Below are 23,042 nucleotides of genomic sequence, written 5' to 3'. Positions count from 1 at the left end.
CCTCCCCTGTGACATCATCAGTTGCAGCCCGTGTTTTGTTTTTGTTTTTTATCTCCTCCACCAGTTTGCCGGAAAAATCCTGGCAATATGAAAGGAAGGGGAGGGGTTCCTCCAATAAATGTAAAATATTTTATATTTGTCATCATGCAGCTGAAAAAAGTCTGCTATTTATCATTATAATTTAGAAAATAGATTTTATTTCTGAAATCTTGTATTTTTAATTTGGGTCCACTTTAAATTTGTTGGCAGCACTGCTGCCAACATGCGACGCAAATCCGATAGCGAAGCAAAGAATCCCAGTGATGCACAGCAGGCAGTAAGTCACTGGACGTGGGTTGGGAAGGGGCTATGACCCTGCCGGTGCACTCTGCCGCAGGGTCATATGAATGTACTTTTTTGTGCTGTGGTACAATGGAGTGGAGCGTCGCACCACAAACGCAAGGGCCAGGTGTAAAACAGGCCTCCCCCAGCGCGCAAACAGAAAAGTGGTTCTGAGGGGTTAAGACTTTTAGTGCAGTGCCGAACTTACCAGTCACTGGCCCTACATTGGACAGGATTCCCAAGCTTTTTCACCTGTTTTCCTCTGTTTTCACCTTATCTATCTTACATGTTTAATTAAGCTCACAAAGAGCAAAAATATAATATAATTAAGGTAAGAAAAGTAATATTGAAATGAAGTTGATCAGGGACGACTTACTTTGAGTGATTATGTTGCTTGCAAATGTGCTGAATGGTTATTTTTATCACTTGGGCCTCGATTCATAAAGCATTCCCGCATTCGGAAATGCAAAAAAACGCTCACTTTACCGACCACACACCAAAATATGCATTCATAAAGGCTTTTTCCGCATGAAAAGCCGACATTTGCGAGCAGAGTGATCAATCACCGCCTTGCGCGGTGATTATCACAGCAACAGTAACAAATGTCAATTCATAAAGATTAGAGGTAGCGGTATGCGGACGGGTATTACCGCTACCTCTGATGTGGCGAGAAGCGTGCGGAATCCGTTGCAGTGAATGGGACAGACCTCCCAAGCAGCTGCAGAGAGAACACCGCACGGAGGGATTCCGCCTGCTTCCCCTGTTTCCGCACGTCTCCCGACAGCCTAACGCCTGCCTACAGCGGAGTATCTCCGCACGTATATCACAAGTAGCTACATTTTTATGAATTACCACCCTGAAGGCGGAAATACCGACAGCGGTGTTTCCCCGCTCGACTTTCCCCGCTCGCAGGCAGTTTTATGAATCGAGGCCTTAGGTGGTAAATAAGTAATTTGTGAGTTTTTTTGTTTGTTTGTTTTTTCAATTATCTTTTTTATTTTCGTTTTCAAAAAAAGACATAAGAAAAACATCAAACATTTAACAACATGAAAAGTACAACAACAGCGAATATGCTAGAAAAAAACATCAGTAAAGGAGCAACAGCGGTAGTGCTAAAGTGAAATATATTATACATACTATATATGCTGAGTGTTAACAAATCATATAGGATGTATGCTTTATCTAGAGGTGGCGTTTAAGGCCTTCCATGTGGACCAGGGATCCCATACTGCGTCAAATTGGGAGGTGGACTCCCGTATTGTTGAAGTAATTTCCTCCAGCACATAAATGTATTCTGTTTATCAGTTCGTCCCTAGAAGGTGGGAAAGACTTCCAAGTTTTGGCCAGAAGCGCTTTAGCAGCATTGCAAATATGTCCCAGAAGTTTGTTCTGATGTTTGGAAAGTTGAGGGTGGGGCCTATGAAATAATGCTGACCATGGGTCTGGGTGAACTTGTATTTCAAACACTTCAGATACAAGCATATAACATATTTTCCAGAAATCTGCTACTAGAGGGCAAGACCACCAACAGTGAACTTGGTCAGCAGTGGATGTGCATCCCCGAAAACATGAGTTGGATGATAATAATCCTTATTTGAAGAACTGGGCAGGGGTCCCATACCAGTCATATAAAATCTTATAGTTCCGTTCTTTAGTTGATATATTTCTGCATGAGGTGGCCATACCCAGGAAGATAGCCTCCCATTGTACTTCTTCCCAAGAAGCATTCAGTCTGTCCTGCCAATTCATCATGGCTTTGGAAATTGTATCCCGTTTAGAGTACCAGAGATCATGATATAAAGAGGAGATGAGCCCTTCAGGGAGTGGGTGAGATAAAGCCAACTTCTCTAAACCGGAGTTAGTTGGGCGCAAAGCTCTTGAGCGTCGAGATTGTAAAAAATTTCTAGTCTGTAAATATCTGAAAGCTTCTGAATCTGGCAAGTTAAATTTCTCTTGTAATTGCAAACAGGACAATGGAAGGCCATCTCTCATTAGGTCCCCTATATAATTAATACCCCTAGATTTCCATGCACCCCAGGCTAACCCGCATATTCCCGGAGGAAAGTCTGCATTGTAAAATAATGACTCTAGGCCGGAGAGTAGGCTCAGTTGGTCTAACATTCTGACAAGGGTACGTTTAATCATAAGGGACTCGTGTATAGGAAACGGGAGATCATCCGACCCTAAGCAAGGCCTAGAGGTCCACAGAAGGCATTTAAATGGGAAAGGGGAAATTATTTCTTGCTGTAAGTCTACCCACCTAACTGACCCCTTAGGTGAAGACCACTGTAGCAGTTATGCCAACCTAGCAGCATAAAAGTAGTGGATAATGCTTAGGGCACCTAGTCCTCCCTTAAGTGTGTGTCGAGCTAAGTGCACATATTTAATTCTAGGCCTCCTGCCCCCCCCAAAAAAAAATTAGTAATTTTAGATTGTAGAACGTCCACATCCCTTTTGGCAATTATGACAGGTAAAGCTCTGAACAGGTATAGAATCTTAGGTAGTCATTTTAACTGAATATATACGCCCCAGCAGCGAAATGCGGTAGGGTTGCCATGCTTCCAGCAATTTATAAAGCTTCTTAAACATTGGGGTGTAATTTAGTTTATAGAGGTCTTCCAGGTTCTGAGAAAATATGACTCCTAAGTATTTGATCCCTGACGGTTTGAACTTAAAACCAAATGTACGAGAAAAATATGCTTGTTGTTCAGCAGTGATACCAAACGGTATAGCCTCCGACTTAGTGTGATTACTTTTAAATCCCGAGAATGTACAGAATCTATCAATTTCTTGGAAGAGATTTGGTAAGGACACAGTGGGGTTAGTTAGAGAGAAAATAGTGTCATCAGCAAAAAGCGCAGTTTTAAACTCTATTCATCCAAGTGATCCCTGAGACATCTGGAGAGCGCCTGACCCTTATTGCCAAGGGTTCAATGCATAGGGCAAACAATAGCAGAGAAAGGGGACGTCCCTGTCTAGTACCATTTTTAATTGGAAAAGGTTGGGAGGTAGTGCCCATATTACATACTGTGGCCATAGGACCTGTGTATAAGGCTCTAATTCCATTAAAGGGACTTCGAGCAGTGCAGAAACTATGGAAAGATGCATATCATTTTAAAGCTCTCTTTCTCCTCTTTCCAATGATATATAAACCACCGCCCTACGCCTTTTAGTTTTCTCTATTTTCGCGATTGAAATTGCAGCGGCCGCGATTTCAATCGCGAAAATAAAGAAAACTAAAAGGCGTAGAGCGACGATTTAGGTGTCGCCAGAAAGAGGAGAAAGAGAGCTTTAAAATGATATCCATCTTTCCATAGTTACTTGTATTACACAGGACGACACTTTCCCCAGTGTCAGCAGCTCCATTCAGCAGAAAAAGTCGTCCTATGTAATACAATGTAACTATGGAAAGATGGATATCATTTTAAAGCTCCCTTTCTCCTCTTTCTGGTGACACATAAATCGTCGCTCTCCGCCTTTTAGTTTTCTTTATTTTCGCGATTGAAATCGCGGTCGCGGCAATTTCAATCGCGAAAATAGCGAAAACTAAAAGGTGTAGGGCAGCGGTTTATATATTATTGGAAAGAGGAGAAAGAGAGCTTTAAAATGATCTGCATCTTTCCATAGTTTCTGCACTGCTCGGAGTCCCTTTAAAAAACTCCCCCTTAATTCCAAAAATATCTGCAGAACTAGACAGAAGTACCTCCAGTCCACTCTATCAAATGCCTTCTCTGCATCCAAAGATAGAAGCAGAGAAGGCATTCAAAGTTGTTTCATATTAGCAATTAATCCAACCATCCTGCGAATGTTGTCTGTTTGTCTACCAGCTACAAAGCCCGTCTGGTCCGGGTGAACAAGAGAGGGGAGAAGGGGGTTAGTCGGTTGGCCAGTATTTTAGCAAAGATTTTCATGTCAACGTTAATTAAAGAAATGGGTCTCTAATTGGTGACTTCTGTCGGGTCTCTACCGGGTTTTGGAATAACGACTATAGTGGCTTGGATCATCTCAGGAGGGAATGTCTCTTTCCCTTGAAGAATTAGATTAAAAAGGGAAGCCAATTTCGGGGCAAGTGCCTGCTTAAATCCTTATAATAAGAGGCCGTATAGCCGTCTGGGCCAGGTGACTTAGATGATTTAAGTGGTTTGATAGCTAGTGAAACCTCTTTAACCAGCTGAGCGGTCTGGACGAGCTCAGCTCGTCCAGTACCGCCGGAGCCTGCCGCTCAGGCCCTGCTGGGCCGATTTGGCTCAAATAAAAAGCAGCACACGCAGCCGGCACTTTGCCAGCCGCGTGTGCTGCCTGATCGCCGCTGCAGTGCGGCGAACCGCCGCATGCAGCGGCGAAAGAGGGTCCCCCCAGCCGCCTGAGCCCAGCGTAGCCGGAACAAAAAGTTCCGGCCAGCGCTAAGGGCTGGATCGGAGGCGGCTGACGTCCATGACGTCACTCCGCTCGTCGCCATGGCGACGAGGTAAGCGAAACACGGAAGGCCACTCATTGCGGCCTTCCGTGTTATTTCTGGCCGCCGGAGGCGATCAGAAGATCGCCTCCAGAGCGCCCTCTAGTGGGCTTTCATGCAGCCAACTTTCAGTTGGCTGCATGAAATAGTTTTTTTTTTATTAAAAAAAAACCCTCCCGCAGCCTCCCTGGCGATCTTAATAGAACGCCAGGGTGGTTAAAGAGAACCCGAGGTGGGTCTGAAGAATATTAACTGCATACAGAGGCTGGATCTGCCTATACAGCCCAGCCTCTGTTGCTATCCCAAACCCCCCTAAGGTCCCCCTGCACTCTGCAATCCCTCATAAATCACAGCCTCGCTGCTGACAAACAGCTTGTCAGAGTTGGCTGTGTTTATCTCTATAGTGTCAGTCTGCTGCTCTCCCCGCCTCCTGCAGAACTCCAGTCCCCACCTGCATCCCTTCCCTCCCTGCTGATTGGAGGGAAGGGACGGGGGCAGGGACCGGAGCTATGCAGGAGGCGGGGGAGCAGCTGAGACTGACACTACAGATGTAAACACAGCCTCACAGCATGGCTGTGATTTATGAGGGATTGCAGAGTGCAGGGGGACCTTAGTGGGGTTTGGGATAGCAACAGAGGCTGGGCTGTATAGGCAGATCCAGCCTCTGTATGCAGATAACATTCTTTAAACACACCTCGGGTTCTCTTTAAGAGAAATTAACGAATTCATTTTCGAGCTACTAGAAATAGATAAAGATGGTATGGAAGTGTCGTTTAGGTAGTTTAGGATATCTGTGGCTCATGTTACAGTTGGCTCAGTAGTGGTGCCATCATATAATTTTGCATAGTACTTCTGGAATTCCTGAATAATCAGAGTGGGATTGTGTATTAATTGTTTTGTTTAATTGCTAACAGGATTGAGTCTGTTGAGAGTCAATCTTTGGCTAAGTTTTCTGGCGAGCATGGTGTCTGGTTTATCACCTTTCTCGTAGAACTTCTGCGAAGTCATATAGAGGGCCCTGTCAGCCTTCTGATATAGAAGTGCTTGGAATTCTTTACGTAAAGCAGAAAGCTGTATCGTGGAAACTAAAGGGTCCCCTCTAGCATGTTTAAATTTTAAACTTCTGATTTCCGCTTTCAATTCATTTATTCTATCCATCGTCTGTTTGCGTCTAGTAGAGGACAATTTAATTAGTTCCCCTCTTATAGTAGCTTTATGGGCCGCCCACCTAATACCCTGTGAGGTGTCGTTTATTTTGTTAGTCTCAAAAAAAGGATGCGATAACTGACTCCAGCTTGAGTTTGAGTTCTGGATCTGTCAAGAGGGACTCGTTGATTCGCCAAGTAGTTTTAGGTGTGGGTATTGGGGAAATAAATGTAGCCTGGACTAGTGCATGATCAGACCAGGGGTTTTCCGAATGGTCTGCTGAAACTACTTCAGTGAGGAGAGCTGCATCCATAAAGATAAAATCTATGCGAGAGTAAGAATCATGTAGATGTGAATAAAAGGTATGGCCTCTCTCTCCAGGGTGTAACGCCCTCCAGACATCCCAGATACCCATGTCTAACAGAAAGGTGAGCAAACACTTAGGAGGAGATCTGGAGTGACCAAAGGCACCATCTAAGGTAGCATTAAAGTCACCTGCTATTATTAATTTACCTTCTCTAAAGGTGCCCATACACTCGTCAGATTGGCAGCAGACAGATAAGAAATGCATCTGATGATCTATCTGATGCGTTTTTAGAACATTTTTTACCAGGATAGAATTCCAATAGATTTCAGTTTGAAATCTGTTGAAATTCGATCTGATGGCATCTTTTTGCCATCAGATTTCCATTAAGGCCAATGCAAACTGATAAGCAATCTCATCAGATCGACCTAAATTTTCCACCCTGCTAGTTCGATGGAAATCCATCGAAATCGCTCGAAATCGGCCGTCGATCGGTCGATTGGCCAACCGATTTGCGATCGATCGATCGATCGATCGATCGCGATCGATCGGTCGGCCAGAAAATCGGCTGAGTGTATGGGCTGCTTAAGAGAAAGGATTTTGGAGGTCAGCTTAGCAAGAAAGGAGCGTACACTGCTACTAGAGTGAGCTGAAAACCATTTGATTCGCCAATGAGGATGAGATAACGCTCTTCTGGGTCCCGAACAGTCACATTCAGTGATTCAAGTTGAGTCTCTTGTATATAATTATGGCTACACCAAAAAAAAATTTGAGAAGGAGAGGCATAATAAGCCTGGGGATACATTTTATGCCAAAATTTAGGCTCTTTATTACGGACATAGTGGGTCTCTTGTACAAAGATAAGATCAGCCTTTGCATTAATATAATATTGGCAGGCCAGGTGCCGTTTTTGTGGTGCGTTTAGACCTTTGACGTTGTGGGAGACTATGTTCAAAGGGCTGGTATCGTTAGGTGTCTGAGAAATTGAGGTCTGTGCTGCACCTTGAAGTGAATGTTGAGTGCTGGTCATATGTGGTGGAACCATAATCACATCTTGATGTGAGCACCATGCTGCTGCATATTACTCAAAACATACTTAGCTGAAATGAAGTGCACTCCAGCAAACTTCCCCAAATGATTACATTGGGTGAGGAGAATAGCGAAAATACACCAAAAACACCAAATTGAAGAAATATTAAACACAAGACCTAGTGAATATTTGAGCGGTTGTTCATCCGCTAGTTTAGGAGCATTTGTGTTGTACCATAGAACATTTGTATAACTAAGATAAACTATAACAGAGAAAAACAAACATGAAAACAGTATGAGAGACATACAACTGAATATCTCGAGGTAACAATAGAGATCCTGTGGTCAGGGACCACTGATGGTTTAGGGGTTGTGACAACTAGCAACTGTTAGCTGTCTTACTAGTAAACATGGGGCTTGATTCACAAAGCGGTGCTAACCTACTTAGCACGTCTAAAGTCTTTAGACGCGCTAACCAGGGTGCTAAGTAGGTTAGCACCGGATTTCTCAATCAGATCGTGCGCTAACTTTGCGCACGTAAAGTGTTACGCGCGCAAAGTTTTTACGCGCGCTAAGTCCCATAGGCTTTAATGGCCACTTCGCGCGGTGCGCCCTGTGCTCTGTGCAGTACGCGCATAAAGTTTTGCGCGCATAAAGTTTTATGCGCGAAAAGCTTGTTTAGACGTGCTAAGGGGGTTTTCACAGGCGTGCTAACAGTTAGCACCGCTTTGTGAATCAAGCCCATAGAGTCCATAAATCATGGTGTTGCCAAGTAACAACAGATGTTGAAGAAAAACAAGAACAAAGTACTGTACACAGAGCCTGTGTGTACTTCTTTAAACGCAAGGTACTGATCAGCCATCCAAGAATTTAAGTAGGGGAATCCGTAGTCAGAGGTCTCGAAGTTGTAGGGATCTTTGACGGAGCAGACGTATTGGCCTTTTTAGGGGTAGAGTGAGGAGAGGTTGTTTGCTATTCCTGTCTAAGTCTCTTATTGGAGTTAAGAGTGTCCATGGGGGGTCTTCTTGTGTCTCAAGTAGGTTGTCTTTTCAATAGTTGAAGGCCTTCGTGTAGAGTCATAACTTGGAATTTCTGATGGCCTAATTTCAATTGTAGTGCGAATGGGAACACCCATTTATATAGAATGGCTTTATGTTGCAAGATAGAGGTGACAGGCTTAAGAGAGTGTCTCTTTTCAAGCGTAATTGGCGAGATGTCAGGACAAATTTGGATCTTATACTCGCCCACTCCAGCCTGACCAAGGTCCCAGGCTGCCTGCAATATCGGAATTTTAACCTCTGGGTAGTGGAGCTTTAAGATAATATCTCTTGGTTTGTCTCCCTGCTTAAAGGGTTTCAGGGCACGGTGGATACGATCAAACCTAAAAAGTGCATCAGAACGGTCAGGGAGTAAAGCTTTGAACATAGCTGTTACATATGCTGTAAAGTCCGTAATAGTTTCTGGGATCACTTTAATCTGGAGATTGTCTCTGCGATTCCTGTTATCCATATCTTCAATTTTTGAATCCTGGGTCGCTTGATGCTCTTCGTAAGTGGACATCCTGTCTTGGATAGTATTAACAGCATCTGCCGTGTCGCCCATGCGGACCTCTAGAGTGTGTGTTCGTTGCCCTAGGTCATCGATTTGTGCTGATAGAGTGTTGGTTGCATCAATTTGTGACAAGTTTTGTAAATAGAGCCCATTGTGTACCGGAAGCGAAAACTAAAAAGATGAAAATAGATACCTACATCATCAAAAGGATGTTTCTGGATAATCCAAAGGCTTCCCTGAACACACCCGAGCCCACCAATCCTGCACACGATCCCTCTGAACATATGCAACAGCAGCTGGCCCCATATGCTCTCTAGGCATCTCTCCCATCCATGTACAAGCATAACTGTACTTTGCATAAGCGACTACAGTCCACGCCTGCGCAGTAGCGCTTGGCTTTCTTCTCCGTGCTCAAGTGGCTTTGGACTTATTAGCAGATGTGGCATACAGCCACACTCGTATACTAACGGGAACGCTGCCGCAAAGATTAAGTGGGTCCTGCTGCAGCTGTGGAGCAGAGGAGGACACTACTATTTTGTTTTTACTTTTGTTTTCTTATAGACTTGCTTTAAAGCGACTGAGGCGCCAGGTGTTACCCGGGCACTCTGATGTTGTGTATTCCTATCCTTTATTTGCCTGATGAAGCGGGTTTAGCCTGCGAAACGCGTTGTGATTATCCCCTGGAGTGTACCATTAAAACATACCTTGTCTTGAATACACAGCCTATGTGTCTGCTTGCAGGAGGTAAGTCCACAACTGCCTCCTAAGCAATTTTTAAACATTTTAAATATTGTTTTTATCCTTTTGGCGCCTCTGTTCTCTTCTACAATACTGCTTTAAAGTGGGATTGTCACCATAAAAATCAAATTGCAACAGCAACTGGTCTGAGTGTATTAACTTCTTGCCGACCGCTCCACGCAAATTGGCGTGAACGCGGCGGCAGCCCCAGCTCCGTTCCACACCGATTAGCATGAACGGTATTCTATGGGGCTAGAAGGAGATTGAGCATGCCGATGCGCGCACACCCTTCAGTCTCCCATATTGTACAGCGCTGCGATCTGCAGGCACTAAAGTGATCGGCTGTCATAGGCTTAAGCCTATGACAGCCGATCACACTGATTGGCTGGCGGGGGGAGAGAGGGCAGGCCAATGAAAAAAAAGAATGAAAAAATGCACAAATGTATTTAATAAATAATAAAAATATTTATTTAAAAATAAAACATTGGGGGGGCGATCAGACCCCAACAGAGAGTTCTGTTGGTGAGGAGAAAAGGGGGGGGGGGATTACTTGTGTGCTGAGTTGTGCGGCCCTGCAGCTAGGCCTTTAAGCTGCAGTGGCCCAATTAGTAAAAAGTGGCCTGGTCTTTAGGTGGGTTTAACACCGCAGTCCTCAAGTGGTTAAGTGATACAGATGCTAATCCTGCATTCAAAACGTTTTCTGCTGTTATGGTTTGGAGTTATTATCTACCTTAGGAGCACTGGCCCTTTAATTGCCATTGCCAAACAGTTGCATACTGGGTGATCTTTTTATCTATAATGTATTCCTCCTCTTCCCTTTATTTCCCCCTCCTTCTAATGACATAAAACAGTGTACTTCCTAATATAGACCTCAGTGGGAGTGTCTGAAGACTCTGGGAAGAAGGCGGGTAACAAGTACACAATTAGCGAGAAAAAAAGAGCGAGGGAAGAAATTATGTCAGGATTTGCTTCATTCAAAGGTAACCAATATGGAAACTGTCTAGAATAGAATTTTCTGCTTTTCCTTTATACAAGTCACAGGAATCATAACATGGACAGTAGAATACATGTGTTATGTAAGTAGAACTAGTATTTATCTACTCATATATATGTTTTATTTCTAGGTTAGCATGGGTTTCACTTGTTCTTCTGAAGACGTTCAGGATGACTGAATGATAGGAATAGGAAGACGTTACATAAGCAGAGATAATAAGGGACACTACAAAGCTTAGCAGTTTGGTGACTGCCTATCCCCCTATAATCCAACACAATGCTGCGCTACCTATTAACATCACTTCATTTAACTATTTAGGCATTGCTATTCACTAAAGGCTTTGCCTTAATGATTTTCTTATATAGTGTAATAATAGAATGTATCTCACACTGAAAGGGGTTGGGGGGGGGGGGATCTCTAATGTGAAGCCATCACAACACAAAGGGGAGCGGTCACATGACCGAACCAAATATAGACATCTGACAAGAGGGAGTATAAAAAAGGATGCCAAGCTAATAAATCAATAGGGAGAAAATGAGCCTTGCTGCAAATCTTGTTACTTAAAGGGATTATACGCCATAGAGTACATTTAAAGCAGGCTCATTTTTAAACGTCTGCACAGGGTTTTCTGGGAATTTTAATTTAATCTAAATAGGGATACAAGCTGTGATTCTCGACTTCACTTGCTCTGTACCCAAGGGGCAAAGAGCTGGTAAAAATACATCCATGTATCATCCTGACAGCCCTTTTTATCATTTCCGCAGTAATTCTTATGTGACATTACCAAGACGTCTCCTGAAGGATCATATTTTGTGATGCACGGGAGGGGGCGGGGCAGAATGGCAGGATCGCTACAGAGAAGGATGGGGGCCTCTTTAATGTGGAGGTATAGTTTCTAAAAGTTTATGTCAGAATACCCGAGCAGTTCGGGGTGACCCAAAACCATTAGGAAAGTATAGTGTGGTTTATACAAACAGGTCTGTAAATACTGCGCTTGGCTGAATTACAGACCTGTAATTGTAGTGGCTGGAAACATACAGGTGACACAGTAGAGTCAGCAGAAGTCTATGATCGTCATAGCAGTAAAATCTCCCGTGACAACATGTCGCCCGTACAGAACAGAGCAAAGCAGCTCCATCCCCTACCATTCCATTCCCTACCTCTCCTTCAGCTCCTGAAGTGCTGCTGCCCGAGTGTGGCTCCATTCCCCTGGCTGCTTAGCCATGATAGCGGAGTCCCTGCGGTCTGGCGGCATCACAGGACTCTCGCTAGAATCCGGCGGATCTTCAGAAATGGCACGGGAGAGGCGGGAGGAAGGGCAGGACATGGCGGTCATGTGACTTTGCTGAACTGTAAGCCCTCCCTGCTCCTGCTCGTGGAGTAGCCGTATGGTGTGACACATAGGTAGGGTGCATGGTGCTTTGTAACTCGCCGCCACTTCATGACAGAGGCTCGCCACAGGACAATGCAGCAAGGGGGAACGTGACTCAATGGAGGAGGGAGGGGAGGCCAGGAGCAGCGCAGGTACCAGCGGCGGTGCGGGAAAACCGCAACAAAACCGCAGCTATGACGATCCCAAGATCGTCTTGCCCCTGATTGCGATTTCGGTTTAAAAAACGAAAATCGTTCAGCCCTACCGGCCACTGATTGGATGCATGAGATATTTAAGCCTGCTGTGTGCATTCAGTCCTTGCCTGTGTTAGTGTATGCTTCTGCTTACTGCTGGGTGCTTTCTGAACCTATGGATTGATTTTGCTGGACATTGACCTTTTGCTTGTTACTGGATTCTGCCTGTTTGCTGCCTGGACCAACCTTTTGCTTGTTACTGGATTCTGCCTGATTCCTGCCTGGACCGACTTTTTGCTTGTTACTGGATTCTGCCTGGACAGACCTTTTGCTTGTTACTGGATTCTGCCTGTTTTCCGCCTGACCTGACCTGTGGATTGCCTGACCTTGATATCTGCCTAGCCCCTCTGTATCGTGATATATATTTACTACTATTGAGTGCTCCTGGCCTTTTGTTCTGTGGGGATCTGGAGGGTTGCTCTCATCAGCTCTACGACCAGCTCCTATATCTTGCACCTACAAGGCCTGGGTGTAACCGAAATCGGGCAGGTGTTACTTCCTCACCTCCCGTTCAGGCAGGGATGCACCACATAGGGTGAAGAAGGTGGTGTCAAATTGGGACATAAGGGCTGATCTGCTGGTGGACACCAATGCAGTTTGTACATGCTCCATCCTCATTACCTGAAGAAGCGGGGTCAATCCTTCAAAACGTGTTGCATGATCTTTTGGAGTGCATAAATACATTGCTTTATTGATATTACATCAATATTGTAATGATCTGATGAGTGTTGCAGTTCTCTGGAAAGGAGACCTGTCTTCACTCTGCAACTTGCTGAGCTGCTGTTCTGGTGAGGAATTTGCATCCACTTGTCATGCAAATTGCTTAGCTGCTTCCTCTGATGGCTTGCAGTAAAAAAAACATTTCTTCCCAGAATTCCTTGCTGGTCATGATGGTTTGTTCCTGCTAACTTACCTGGAGTCTCAGCCTTTGCTAATTGTTTGCTAAGATTATCTTAGAGTAATTCCTTGGGAGTGCACTAAGCATTCCTTCTAGCGTAGTCAGGTTGTAATATCTGTTTTGCCTTGTACTGTCTTTCTGTTGCGATCGTCTTGTCGCCAGCGGCAGTCGACAGGAAATCGTTCTGTCTGTTGGGATCGCATTCGCCCTAGCGGTAGTGGCGGTGGTTCCTTCTGTATTCTGCCTTAGAAGTACAAGCCAGAGCAGCGGTTGCTACTGGTAGCCCCATCTGTCTGTCTGTCTGTCTGGATCGCATTCGCCCTAGCGGTAGTGGTGGTGGTTCCTTCGGTACTCAGTCTGGGAGTGTAGGCCAGAGCTGCGGTTGCTGCTGGTTGCTCCTTCTGTCTGTCTTGTCTGGAACGAACGCTTGCTGTAGGCTTGGTGAGGTAACCGTTTAGCAAGCGTCTCTATTCGTTTTCGTGTTACATTGGTTAGTTAGGGTTGGCGTGCTTTGTCTGTGTTGCGCTTTTCGTGCGGAGACCACGCCATTAGCGTGCTTTGTCGCTGTTGCGCTTTTCGCACGGCGACCGCGCTTAGCGAGTGCGTTTGTTATTTTCCTTGGCGTTCTGATCATTGTTATTTGCTGTGTCTTTCTTGCTACCCTTGTGCTCTGTCTTTATTCGGTCTGGTGTCACTGTTGGCAATCACCACTCTCGCGATTGCGTTCCCATTTGATTTCCGTTGTTGTGTGTTCAGCGTCGCCGGGGGGGCGACTAGATTGGTGGACACACATACATTCTGTCGCTGTGCTCACTCTCTCTCTCTGAGGGCTATCTTGCCCTGCATTGTTGCAATTTGTACAATTCCCATCTGGCATCTGTGGCAGTGCAGAGGGGTTGTTCCTCTGCACTCCACAGCTCCATCTGCCGGTGGGAATTTCCCTCTGCAAGTGCATTGCACCAAGCTGGGTTCTGTCGTTTTATACGCTTGTGGAGGACTTCCACAGTGTCGGCGCACATCTTGTGCGCTGACCACGGAGATAATTCCGCAATCGTTACAAATATTATCTTGTGTCTGCTTGTAGGAGGCAACTCCACCACTGCCTCCTTTTATTTTTAAACTTTTTAGATACTTTTATGCTTTTGGTGCCTCTGTATTCCTATAACATTGTACAAGTCCACCCTTGGTGGAAGGGTGTTTTTTCCCCATTTTCTCCTATCTACAGAGAGCAACTTCTTAATCCTGACTTGGGTCAGGTCTAATCTCCCCACCTGCATTATCAGTGGTTGCCAGAGAGGTAACCCTGACGTGTGAGTATATTGTATTGAATCTATCATCTCTTCCTCTACTACCAGTACATACTACACCATATTGAGCCCTCAGTGTCCCTCTTTTGTTTTAACTTACAAACATTTTACAAATGTGCATTTTAAATTTTACAACATTTAACCATAGTGGTTTTAAGAAAATCCAGCAAGAAGGCGATTAAAACGGAGCGCACCTTAGCCAAATCTTTCGGCAGATCAAATGGAATGCGCTGCCTGATTTTAGGCGGGAGCTGGGTTAAAACCTGGTTCTTTAACCGTCTGATCATAATGCTGCTTAATCGCTGGTGTAAGTCATCCAAATTGGAGGCTCCGCGGTAATCCCACTGAGTCCTGTTGCCGAAGTACCTTGGGGAAATTAAAAAAATAAAAAATAAAAAAACATTAAAAAAACAAAACAAAAAACACAACTCTGTATACCAAAGCAAAAAAAAAAAAAAAGTTAGGATTCTTACTAAGCAACCATTAATTACTTCCCTCCTGAGAGATCTTTTGAACATTCTGGTATATTCAACCTCTTCCTGTTACAGCCAGAAAATGTTATGACCTCATATACTTATTTTTGAAATGGTGTTTGTGCGATATATTTCATTACTGCACAGTGCTTTCTATGGCTGGTTGTCAGACACACTCATTGCCTTACATTGTTCTTTTTTCGTTCAATTGTTGTTATTGTCACTAAAAATATCAATTAAAAAAAAAAAACTCTGTATACCAAAGCGGGGAAAAAAAACTCTGTATACCAAAGCAAAAAAAAAAAAAAAAAAGCTAAACTCTGTATACCGAGAAAAAAATAAAAGAAAGAAAAGAGAAAAAAACACATGACACACTTTCCTCCTCACTGCAGGGCCCTGGCATATATTAGAGAGCGATTGATGAGTCGCTCAGTGACAAGGAAGGACTTAGCGGCATTAATGATGTTCGAGTGTCCGGGCACCTGTTATAATACATTACATAAACACCGCGCATTTCTGTGTTTACTGAACACAAGATTAAGTTTCCGCAGACGGCTTTGATCTTCGGCTGCGAAGCTCTGAGCAGATCAGTGTCATCAGCAGCCTTTGGAATGCAATGACATTGTTTTTGAAAGTGTGTTGTGCAGTAAAGTTAGGATGTGGCGAGAGCCGGCCTGCGCCACGCGGGGTATCACCGCCTGCTTAATGCAGAGCCCTAGATACATGCATTAAGGGGAGCCGCAGAGACCTGTCCTCAGGCGGTGTCTTCAGCGCTTTACATAAACGCAGGAAGGAGACCCTTAACTAGGTGTAAAGGACAAACAAAAACAATAAGGGCGTTTTGGAAGTGAATAAATGTTTTTATTTACAGAACTACACAAGGTCTATAAAGTTACTTAGAGAAATTCACTATAAATTCTCAAACCTTTCCGCCAGAGTTAAAGGGGTACTATGGCGAAAAAATTTAAAATTTAAAATGTGTATACATAGACAAATAAGAAGTACGTTTTTTCCAGAGTAAACTGAGCCATAAATCACTTCTCTCCTATGTTGCTGTCACTTATAGGCAGTAGAAATCTGACAGAAGTGACAGGTTTTAGACTAATCTATCTCTTCATAGGGGATTCTCAGCAAGGCTGAGTGCGAGTGCGAGGAGTAAAATGAGCCATAAATTACTTTTCTCCCATGTTGCTCTCACTTACAGTAGGAAGTATTAGAAATCTGACATTACCGACTTTGGACTAATCCATCTCATCATAGGGGATTCTCAGCAAAGCTTTTATTCTTTATAAAGATATTCCCTAAAAAGGATTTAAACAATGATGCTGGCCAGCTTCCCTGCTCGCTACACAGTTTTTTGGCAGTTGGACAGCGCAACTGCCATTCACTAAGTGCTTTTGAAAATAAATAAATCCCTGAGAATCCCCTATGAAGAGATGGAGTAGTCCAAAACCTGTCACTTCTGTCAGATTTCCATTACTTACTGTAAGTGACAGCAACATAGGAGAAAAGTAATTTATGGTTTACTTTACTCTGGAAAAAACATACTTCTTGTTTATTTGTTTGCACATATTTTAAATTTTAAAATTTTTCGCCATAGTGCCCCTTTAACTGTAGTGCAGCTCTAGAAATCCACGCATAACTGCCACTATTACGTAGGATTTGAGATGTTTCTTACTATCATGCAGAACAATTCCTCCTGCTGGTTAGAACAGTTTTAGAAGAAAAAACGGTGTGTAATGCTTTGATAAATCTGGCCCTCCCTCAGAGTTCTTGCAAACCACTTCTTGTGTGATGGCAAGTTGGAAGGCCAACTACTAGGATTGGGCAAATGTTCCCATAGTATCAAACCATTAAAAGGGGGCCAACAGCCCCCTTGAGTCCCTCCTTCTGATGGCACCATTTGTTTGTACCTGGCTCTTACCTAAACAACATTCTTGTGCACATGATACTCTGTCCTTTTATCCCAGGCTCACTTTAGTTGTCTTTTGCCCTTCCCAAGATTATTAACCTCCCTGGCGGAAAGATCGCTTTCAGATTTTAGGGCCGGAAAAGCGGTGCAATTTTTTTTCACAAGCTTTTAGGCTCAAAAAGCAGGGGGGGGGGGGGGGGGGAGGGTCATACTGCTAGATAGATCTGCAGCAGCCCTGCATATAACTCACCTCTCCGTCCCCAGTGCTGCAATTCCCACTCCATCCACCGAGCGGCACTCTAACCCTATAGTGAGATAGCCGTCTGTCATCATGTGACAAACAGCAATCTCAGCAGAGGGATTGAGAGCCTCCAAGGACTGGAAGTAGAATGGCTGTCAGCATCTGGATCCTGGGGGAGGAGAGTTACTAACACCCGCTGTGCGCAGGCTCTACATATACTTGTCGGCATGACTCGGGGTTACCCTTAAGGATGCTAAAGGGGCTCCCCGCTTACTGCGCACATTTGTCGTGACACATACCAATCACCCCACCAGCCCATATGTCATGCTACCTTACGACATTCAAGGCTCTACACAACATGGGACCCAAATACATAGCGGATCTATTGGAACTTTATGCCCCTCCACGCACCCTCCGCTCTGCCAACAAGATGAAGCTGGTTATTCCCAGGATACACCTAACATTTGGTGACCAGGCCTTTCCCTATGCAACCCCTACTCTATGGAACTCATTTCCACAATCAGTACGAGAGGCTCCTTATCTGGACAGCTTTAAGAAAAGGCTAAAAACCCACCTCTTTTTCTGATCCTTTGAGACTGCATAATGCAGGGTCACAGCGCTTTGAGTCCCCAGGGAGAAAAGCGCTATATAAATATTATTGTTGTTACCTACAAAACATGCACTGTTGGTTACATTTGAGACCACAAATACCTGACATGCGCATCACAGTATTTCTTGGCATATTCTGTCCAAGTTCCAAATCGCTTTGGGTACAGAGCCTCAATCTGCATGTACAGCTGCAAGAGAGATGATGTAAAATCAACAGAATATTTAACCATTTCACAACTGAGGGGTTTTACCCCTGAAACACCAGCGCTATTTTTACCTTTCAGCGCTGCCTCCATTGTAGTATTTATGTACTATGATTGGTTATTGGGGACTGGAGAGTCTCCATAACCAATCATTGTACTGCAGAGCCGGGGTGTGTGTGCGCGCGCGGGTCGCGGGGGCGCGCGATCGCGCGCTGCACATTTGTTTACATTACATTGTTTTGAATGAAGACGGCTTTTGTTTAAAGCCGTCTTCATTCTACTCGCAATCGGCGAGGCTAATTGGATTTAGGAACGCTCGTTCCTAACATCCAATTAGTCACCTGCTGTGCGGGCTGGCTGGAGTGCGCGCGAGAGTTCCCCGCCCACTCCCAGCAAGTAAATAAACAAGTGCGCCTTTCTCCGTCCCTGGGGGTGAAGCGGTGCGCAGAGGGACGGAGAAATTTAGCACTGGGGGGGTGAAGTGGTTAAAAGGGAGTTCCAAAAAATGTCATTAGCCTAGATAATAAATAGGAATAACATTTGTCATTTTTACCCATTTTTTTCCACCTTTAATTACCATCAGCAACTCCTGAATAGTATTCGGACTCAGGCATCAGGAAGAAATCTGATCAGGTGCCCGAGTACACCGCACTACACTCAGCAACGCAGGTGGTCATGTGTTCTATACAAACGTGTGGCACCTGCATGGCTTTCAATCGCAGCGCTGCCCCAGTCAATGATACTGAATAGGATAGATCTGCACTGCGCTCAAAATGCATGCAGCAGTGTGTTGTCGGAAATCACTAATGCGCAGCACACTATTGTGCCTATCAGACAGTGCTATTTATGCGCACCACACTGAGAATCTGATCAGCAGCAGTGTGCTCAGTTCTCAAAGGAATACCGAGGTGACATGATGAGATCGACACGTGTGTGTACAGTGCCAAGCACACAAATAACTAGGCTACGACCCTTTTCATCTTTTTTCTGCCTGAAAGAGTTAAACATCAGGTATGCAAGTGACAGTGTCTGTCCGGGTCAGACTACAGGGTAACTCTCGCTGATAAGGAATTACAGCTATAAAACACTGTCCTGGCAAATAATAGCTTCTAAGAGCAGGAAAGAGATAAAAAGGGTCAGTAAATCCTAGATTTGAGCTCTGGCATACTTCAATGAGCGTGTCATTGAGCAGAGACCATGAAACAGTAAAAACTTAAGAAGTAGATTGAAATATAAAATTAAAAAAAAAACTGTGGGATATTGAAAATGTAATTTTTAGGAAAAGGAGGATAGATATAATTGTTTTGCTCATAAGTAAATTTTCACCTTGGTATTCCTTTCATGCTGGTTGAGTGAGCTTCAAAGCCAACAGTCAGTTTAAAGGGACTCTTAGGTCTGGAACCCACTAGAGCGATTTTGTGAGCGTTTAGGGAGCGATTCAAACCGCTAGCGATTTCCCTAAACGCTCAGCTAATGTTAATGGATGGGCCAAATTCCAATGGAGCGGTTGATATTACCAAAATCGCAAACACAGGACATGCAGCATTTTTGAGTGTTAGCGATTAGCGTTTCTGCAATGTAAAGTTAATAAACGCTGGCATAATCGCTCGTCAAAACCTACACAGAGCGTTTTTACATTACTGCACACTGTAACAAAAAAAAAACTAATTGAAAGGACCAATAAGAATTAATAACACTAATCGCTACACAACCACCTGCAAATTGATTACACTTTTTAAAATCGCTACCGAAAACGCTCATGAAAACACTTACAAACCGCTCATACAAAACGCTGGCGATTGCGATTATAGATAGCGATTTTTAGCGGGTTCCAGGCCTCAGGGGGGAATACAAATTGATTTGTACTTACTTGGGGTTTCTTGCAGCCCCCCACAGTCCATCTGGCCCCTAGCTGTCCTCCCAATCCGCAACGTTTTGCCACTGTCAGCCCCGGTACAGAATATGTCTGAATCAGGGGACTACTGCACCCCTTCCACTTCCCTCCTTGATCGAAACTGGGAGCATACTGCATTGTACAGTTTACAAACTGCGCATTTCTACCACAGCTTGTTGCAATTACAGTCAATGGAACATGGCACACTGCCTACAAGGGCTCGGAAGTGCTCCGGGTAACGCAGAGGCTGCAGTGCGATACGGGGCGACTTCCGCGGTAAACCCGTAAGTGCACCGCGCGGTGCAACTACTTCTACTCCGGTGCTAAGCGATTGCTCCAAATCACACAGCACCAAGTGTAAAAGGGCCCTAAAGTGAAATTTGACAAAATGTCATCGGATTGTTAATTAAATTGGCTTAACGTGTAAAATGCATAACTTTTTTTTTCTATAAAAGTTTTCTGTCAAAGAACTTCTGAATATTCTTCAGACTCTGTCTTTAGTCAGCATTCACACCCCTGGGAATTGATCAGAGGTATCAAGACCAAAACATAAAAGTCCTCTTAAGGAACAATAGGCTCTGTGAGTATTTGCTTTTCTCTGCAAGAAAAATAAAAAAAGAAACAAACAAAAAGCACTTTTGTCATTATTAAGAAGGCAAAAGTGTAAACAAAAGTGTGTGTGTGTGTGTGGGGGGGGGGGGGGGGGGTAGGTTGATGCGCTGGTAGGGGAGAGGGGGAGTGAGGTAACTGAAAAACACTTGCATTGATAAGTCGAGGGCTACTTTTATTTAATTCTTCAGACTTATTCGTTAATGCATAGCGGAACTGTTCTTTAATTCAAAGGACTGAGTGGCTTTCTTCGCAGGTCGACAAAAGAGAAAGCCGTGCAGCCATCTAGCAGAGTTAATAATAAGGGAGAAAAAAAGAAAGCTATTCAACGTTTTCAATTACCTCCTCCGGCCTTCCGAGCGCAGGCGTCCCGGTGAGCAGCAGCGCTCTGGTGGCTTTCTGCACAATGGGCTGCAGGAGTTTGCTCCGAGAGGCATTGCGAGACTTCATGTAGTGCGACTCGTCCACCAGAACCACCCTGAAGTGCTGTTTGTACAGAGCGCTGGTCAGGGTGGTGGCATCCAAGGTCAGCAGACCGTACCCCAACACCGTCACCTTGCAAGTCGCTATTCTCCTGCGGACAGAACACACGGCATTGGCTAGATTAGGTATGGAAGGATTAGACCCCCCTGCAGTAAAGAGATGGCGGGCCCTACTGAGTAAATATGTTACAGGTGCAGAAGAGGGCGGAGAGAAGCAGTAAAAAGTACATTATTAGCAGCAAATTCACATAATGCTCAAAGTGCAACCTCAGGCAAACCGAGAAAAAAAAAAAAAAAAAAAAAACTGCTTAACTCTCAAATGTATGTATTGTAAATGCATGAAATCGTAAGATTACGCTCTACAAAGTTTTTACGAAGCACCTGAACATCTGTTCCCTTTTCAATAAAGTCCAACTTGGGGATGGTGTGAAAAGGGGATTGTAAACTCTGTACACACGGTTGTCACCCAATGGGGATTGGGACCCGATTCCCTGGGCGACATAGCGGGGTTGAGGCTGTAAAAACGCACAGCTAGCCTGCAGTCTAACGACACAATCTGTTGCCATGTAACAGAGGGAGAGGGTCGATGAAGCAGCAGTGTCACATGGCAGGTGGGGAGAACAAAGCTATTGGGCTTTACCAGGCCAAAATGATCTGCCTGCTGGATCGCTAGTAGGTCCGGGGATGGTGTACATACGTCGGATTATCGGCCGAGGTAGTTATCGGCTCCCTCAGCCTGCTTTAATTTAGTGTGTGTATGGACGGGCCTTTAGTACTGCTGTCTGTGTACATAAAGTAGGGATCTTCCTTTATTTCCTGTCCAACGAACCTCTGAGGACAGTCATGGTTTAATATGAAACCTGCTAGTCCTGGGACAGAAAATTTGGTATTTTAGACTTCTGTGTGCTCATTCATAAACATTTTCACAGGTGCGGTAGAAATGCGGTATTTTCCCGAAGCCCAGCTGTCGGTAACATGAGGAATGTAGCTGGCTGAGTTGTTACATTTGGCTGTTCTCTGTGCAGAGACAGCATTACAATAAAAGAGGCATCCCGGCTTCCCTTTAGATGTGCATGTTTAGTTATACTGCCTCTCCTTGCCCTGAATCTGCTCTGAATCTGTCTATTAGTCTTTCTAAACACTCTATTTAATTGCCACAGCTTAGAAGAACTTCAAGAAAAGGTTACACATGCCAGGCTTTCTGATGGAAAAACATATGAAAACAGGTACCCAAGAGGTAAAAAAACACAGCCTGGGGTATTCTGGAAAGCCTTGTTTGTTCTGCTCTCACCGCTGCTGTCTGGGAGATCTGTCCCATTAACTTTGTCTGCACCCTTATCACCTCTTCAAAGCAAGCTGTATTCTCCGTCCCAATACCGCTTGCTCTGATCTTTATGAATTGACATTTAGTGACATTTACTGACATGTGCTGGAGGTGTTCACCACACAAGTTGGTAATTTACCTCACTGCTCGGGAATTTCAGCTTTTCATGCGGTAACAGCTTTTATGAATTGACATTTTGCTAAGGGTTCGGTAAAGTCAGCTGTTTTCAGCATTACCGCATGCGGGAACGCTTTATGAATTGAGGCCGTGGAAATTTGTCAGCGATTCGATTTTTTCTCCACACTACCATTTATTTACTATGACTTTCACTCTTGGACAGATTCCTCTACTTCCAGTCTGAAAAGAAGAGAGGTAAATTCTTACAGATGGGAACGCAAGACAATAAGGCGGTGTTCCCACTGCAGAAAAAGATGGACATTGAACAAAGTATCCATTCACACTTGTCAGTCTGCAACGGTTCTATTGCGGTAAGCCAACTGCGTTTTTCCAAAAGAGCGGATGTGTTTCCTACACAGTCTGTCGTTGAAACGCATCTGCCTTGGGTTCCAGCCAGACCACGACAGACCATCGGTGTGGACACTATATTGTCTGCTCCCGTTGGCTGTCTGTGGCCCGGCATCAGTGGGAACTTAGCCTAAATGCCTCTTTCTGAACTATCCAAATGTGTTTATACCTGGATTTGGGCTTAAAGACTGCAGTAAAAAGTTTATCTATTTATTTCTACCTCCTCCGGATTCTGTTTCGGCACTGAATCACTTGGTTAGTTAATTAGGATAGCTATTCTAAATCTTCTTCATTCAGCTTTAAAAATGTGTCACCTGGGACAGAGAAAGGGACATCTATGTAGGTAGAGACTCAAGGGACGCAGCTATTTGTGTAAATTACACTCAGCAGCATTCCCCTT

The 23,042-nt window shown here is 44.4% G+C and overlaps 1 protein-coding gene across 1 annotated transcript in view; it reads right to left on the bottom strand.

Annotated features, from left to right (window-relative positions):
• The window catches only part of ZRANB3 (zinc finger RANBP2-type containing 3), a 413,220-nt gene that overhangs the window by 190,342 nt on the left and 199,836 nt on the right, over window positions 1-23,042 (bottom strand). The window contains exons 5-7 of the mRNA XM_068245929.1: window positions 20,654-20,885; window positions 17,708-17,793; window positions 14,565-14,736 (exon numbers count right to left, since the gene is read on the bottom strand). Of these exons, the coding sequence (XP_068102030.1) occupies window positions 14,565-14,736; window positions 17,708-17,793; window positions 20,654-20,885 (490 nt within the window). The remainder of the gene's footprint in view (window positions 1-14,564; window positions 14,737-17,707; window positions 17,794-20,653; window positions 20,886-23,042) is intronic.

The sequence above is a fragment of the Hyperolius riggenbachi genome, chromosome 7, assembly GCF_040937935.1.
Source record: "Hyperolius riggenbachi isolate aHypRig1 chromosome 7, aHypRig1.pri, whole genome shotgun sequence".
NCBI lineage: Eukaryota > Metazoa > Chordata > Amphibia > Anura > Hyperoliidae > Hyperolius > Hyperolius riggenbachi.
This window is presented reverse-complemented; position numbering and strand designations above follow the sequence as displayed.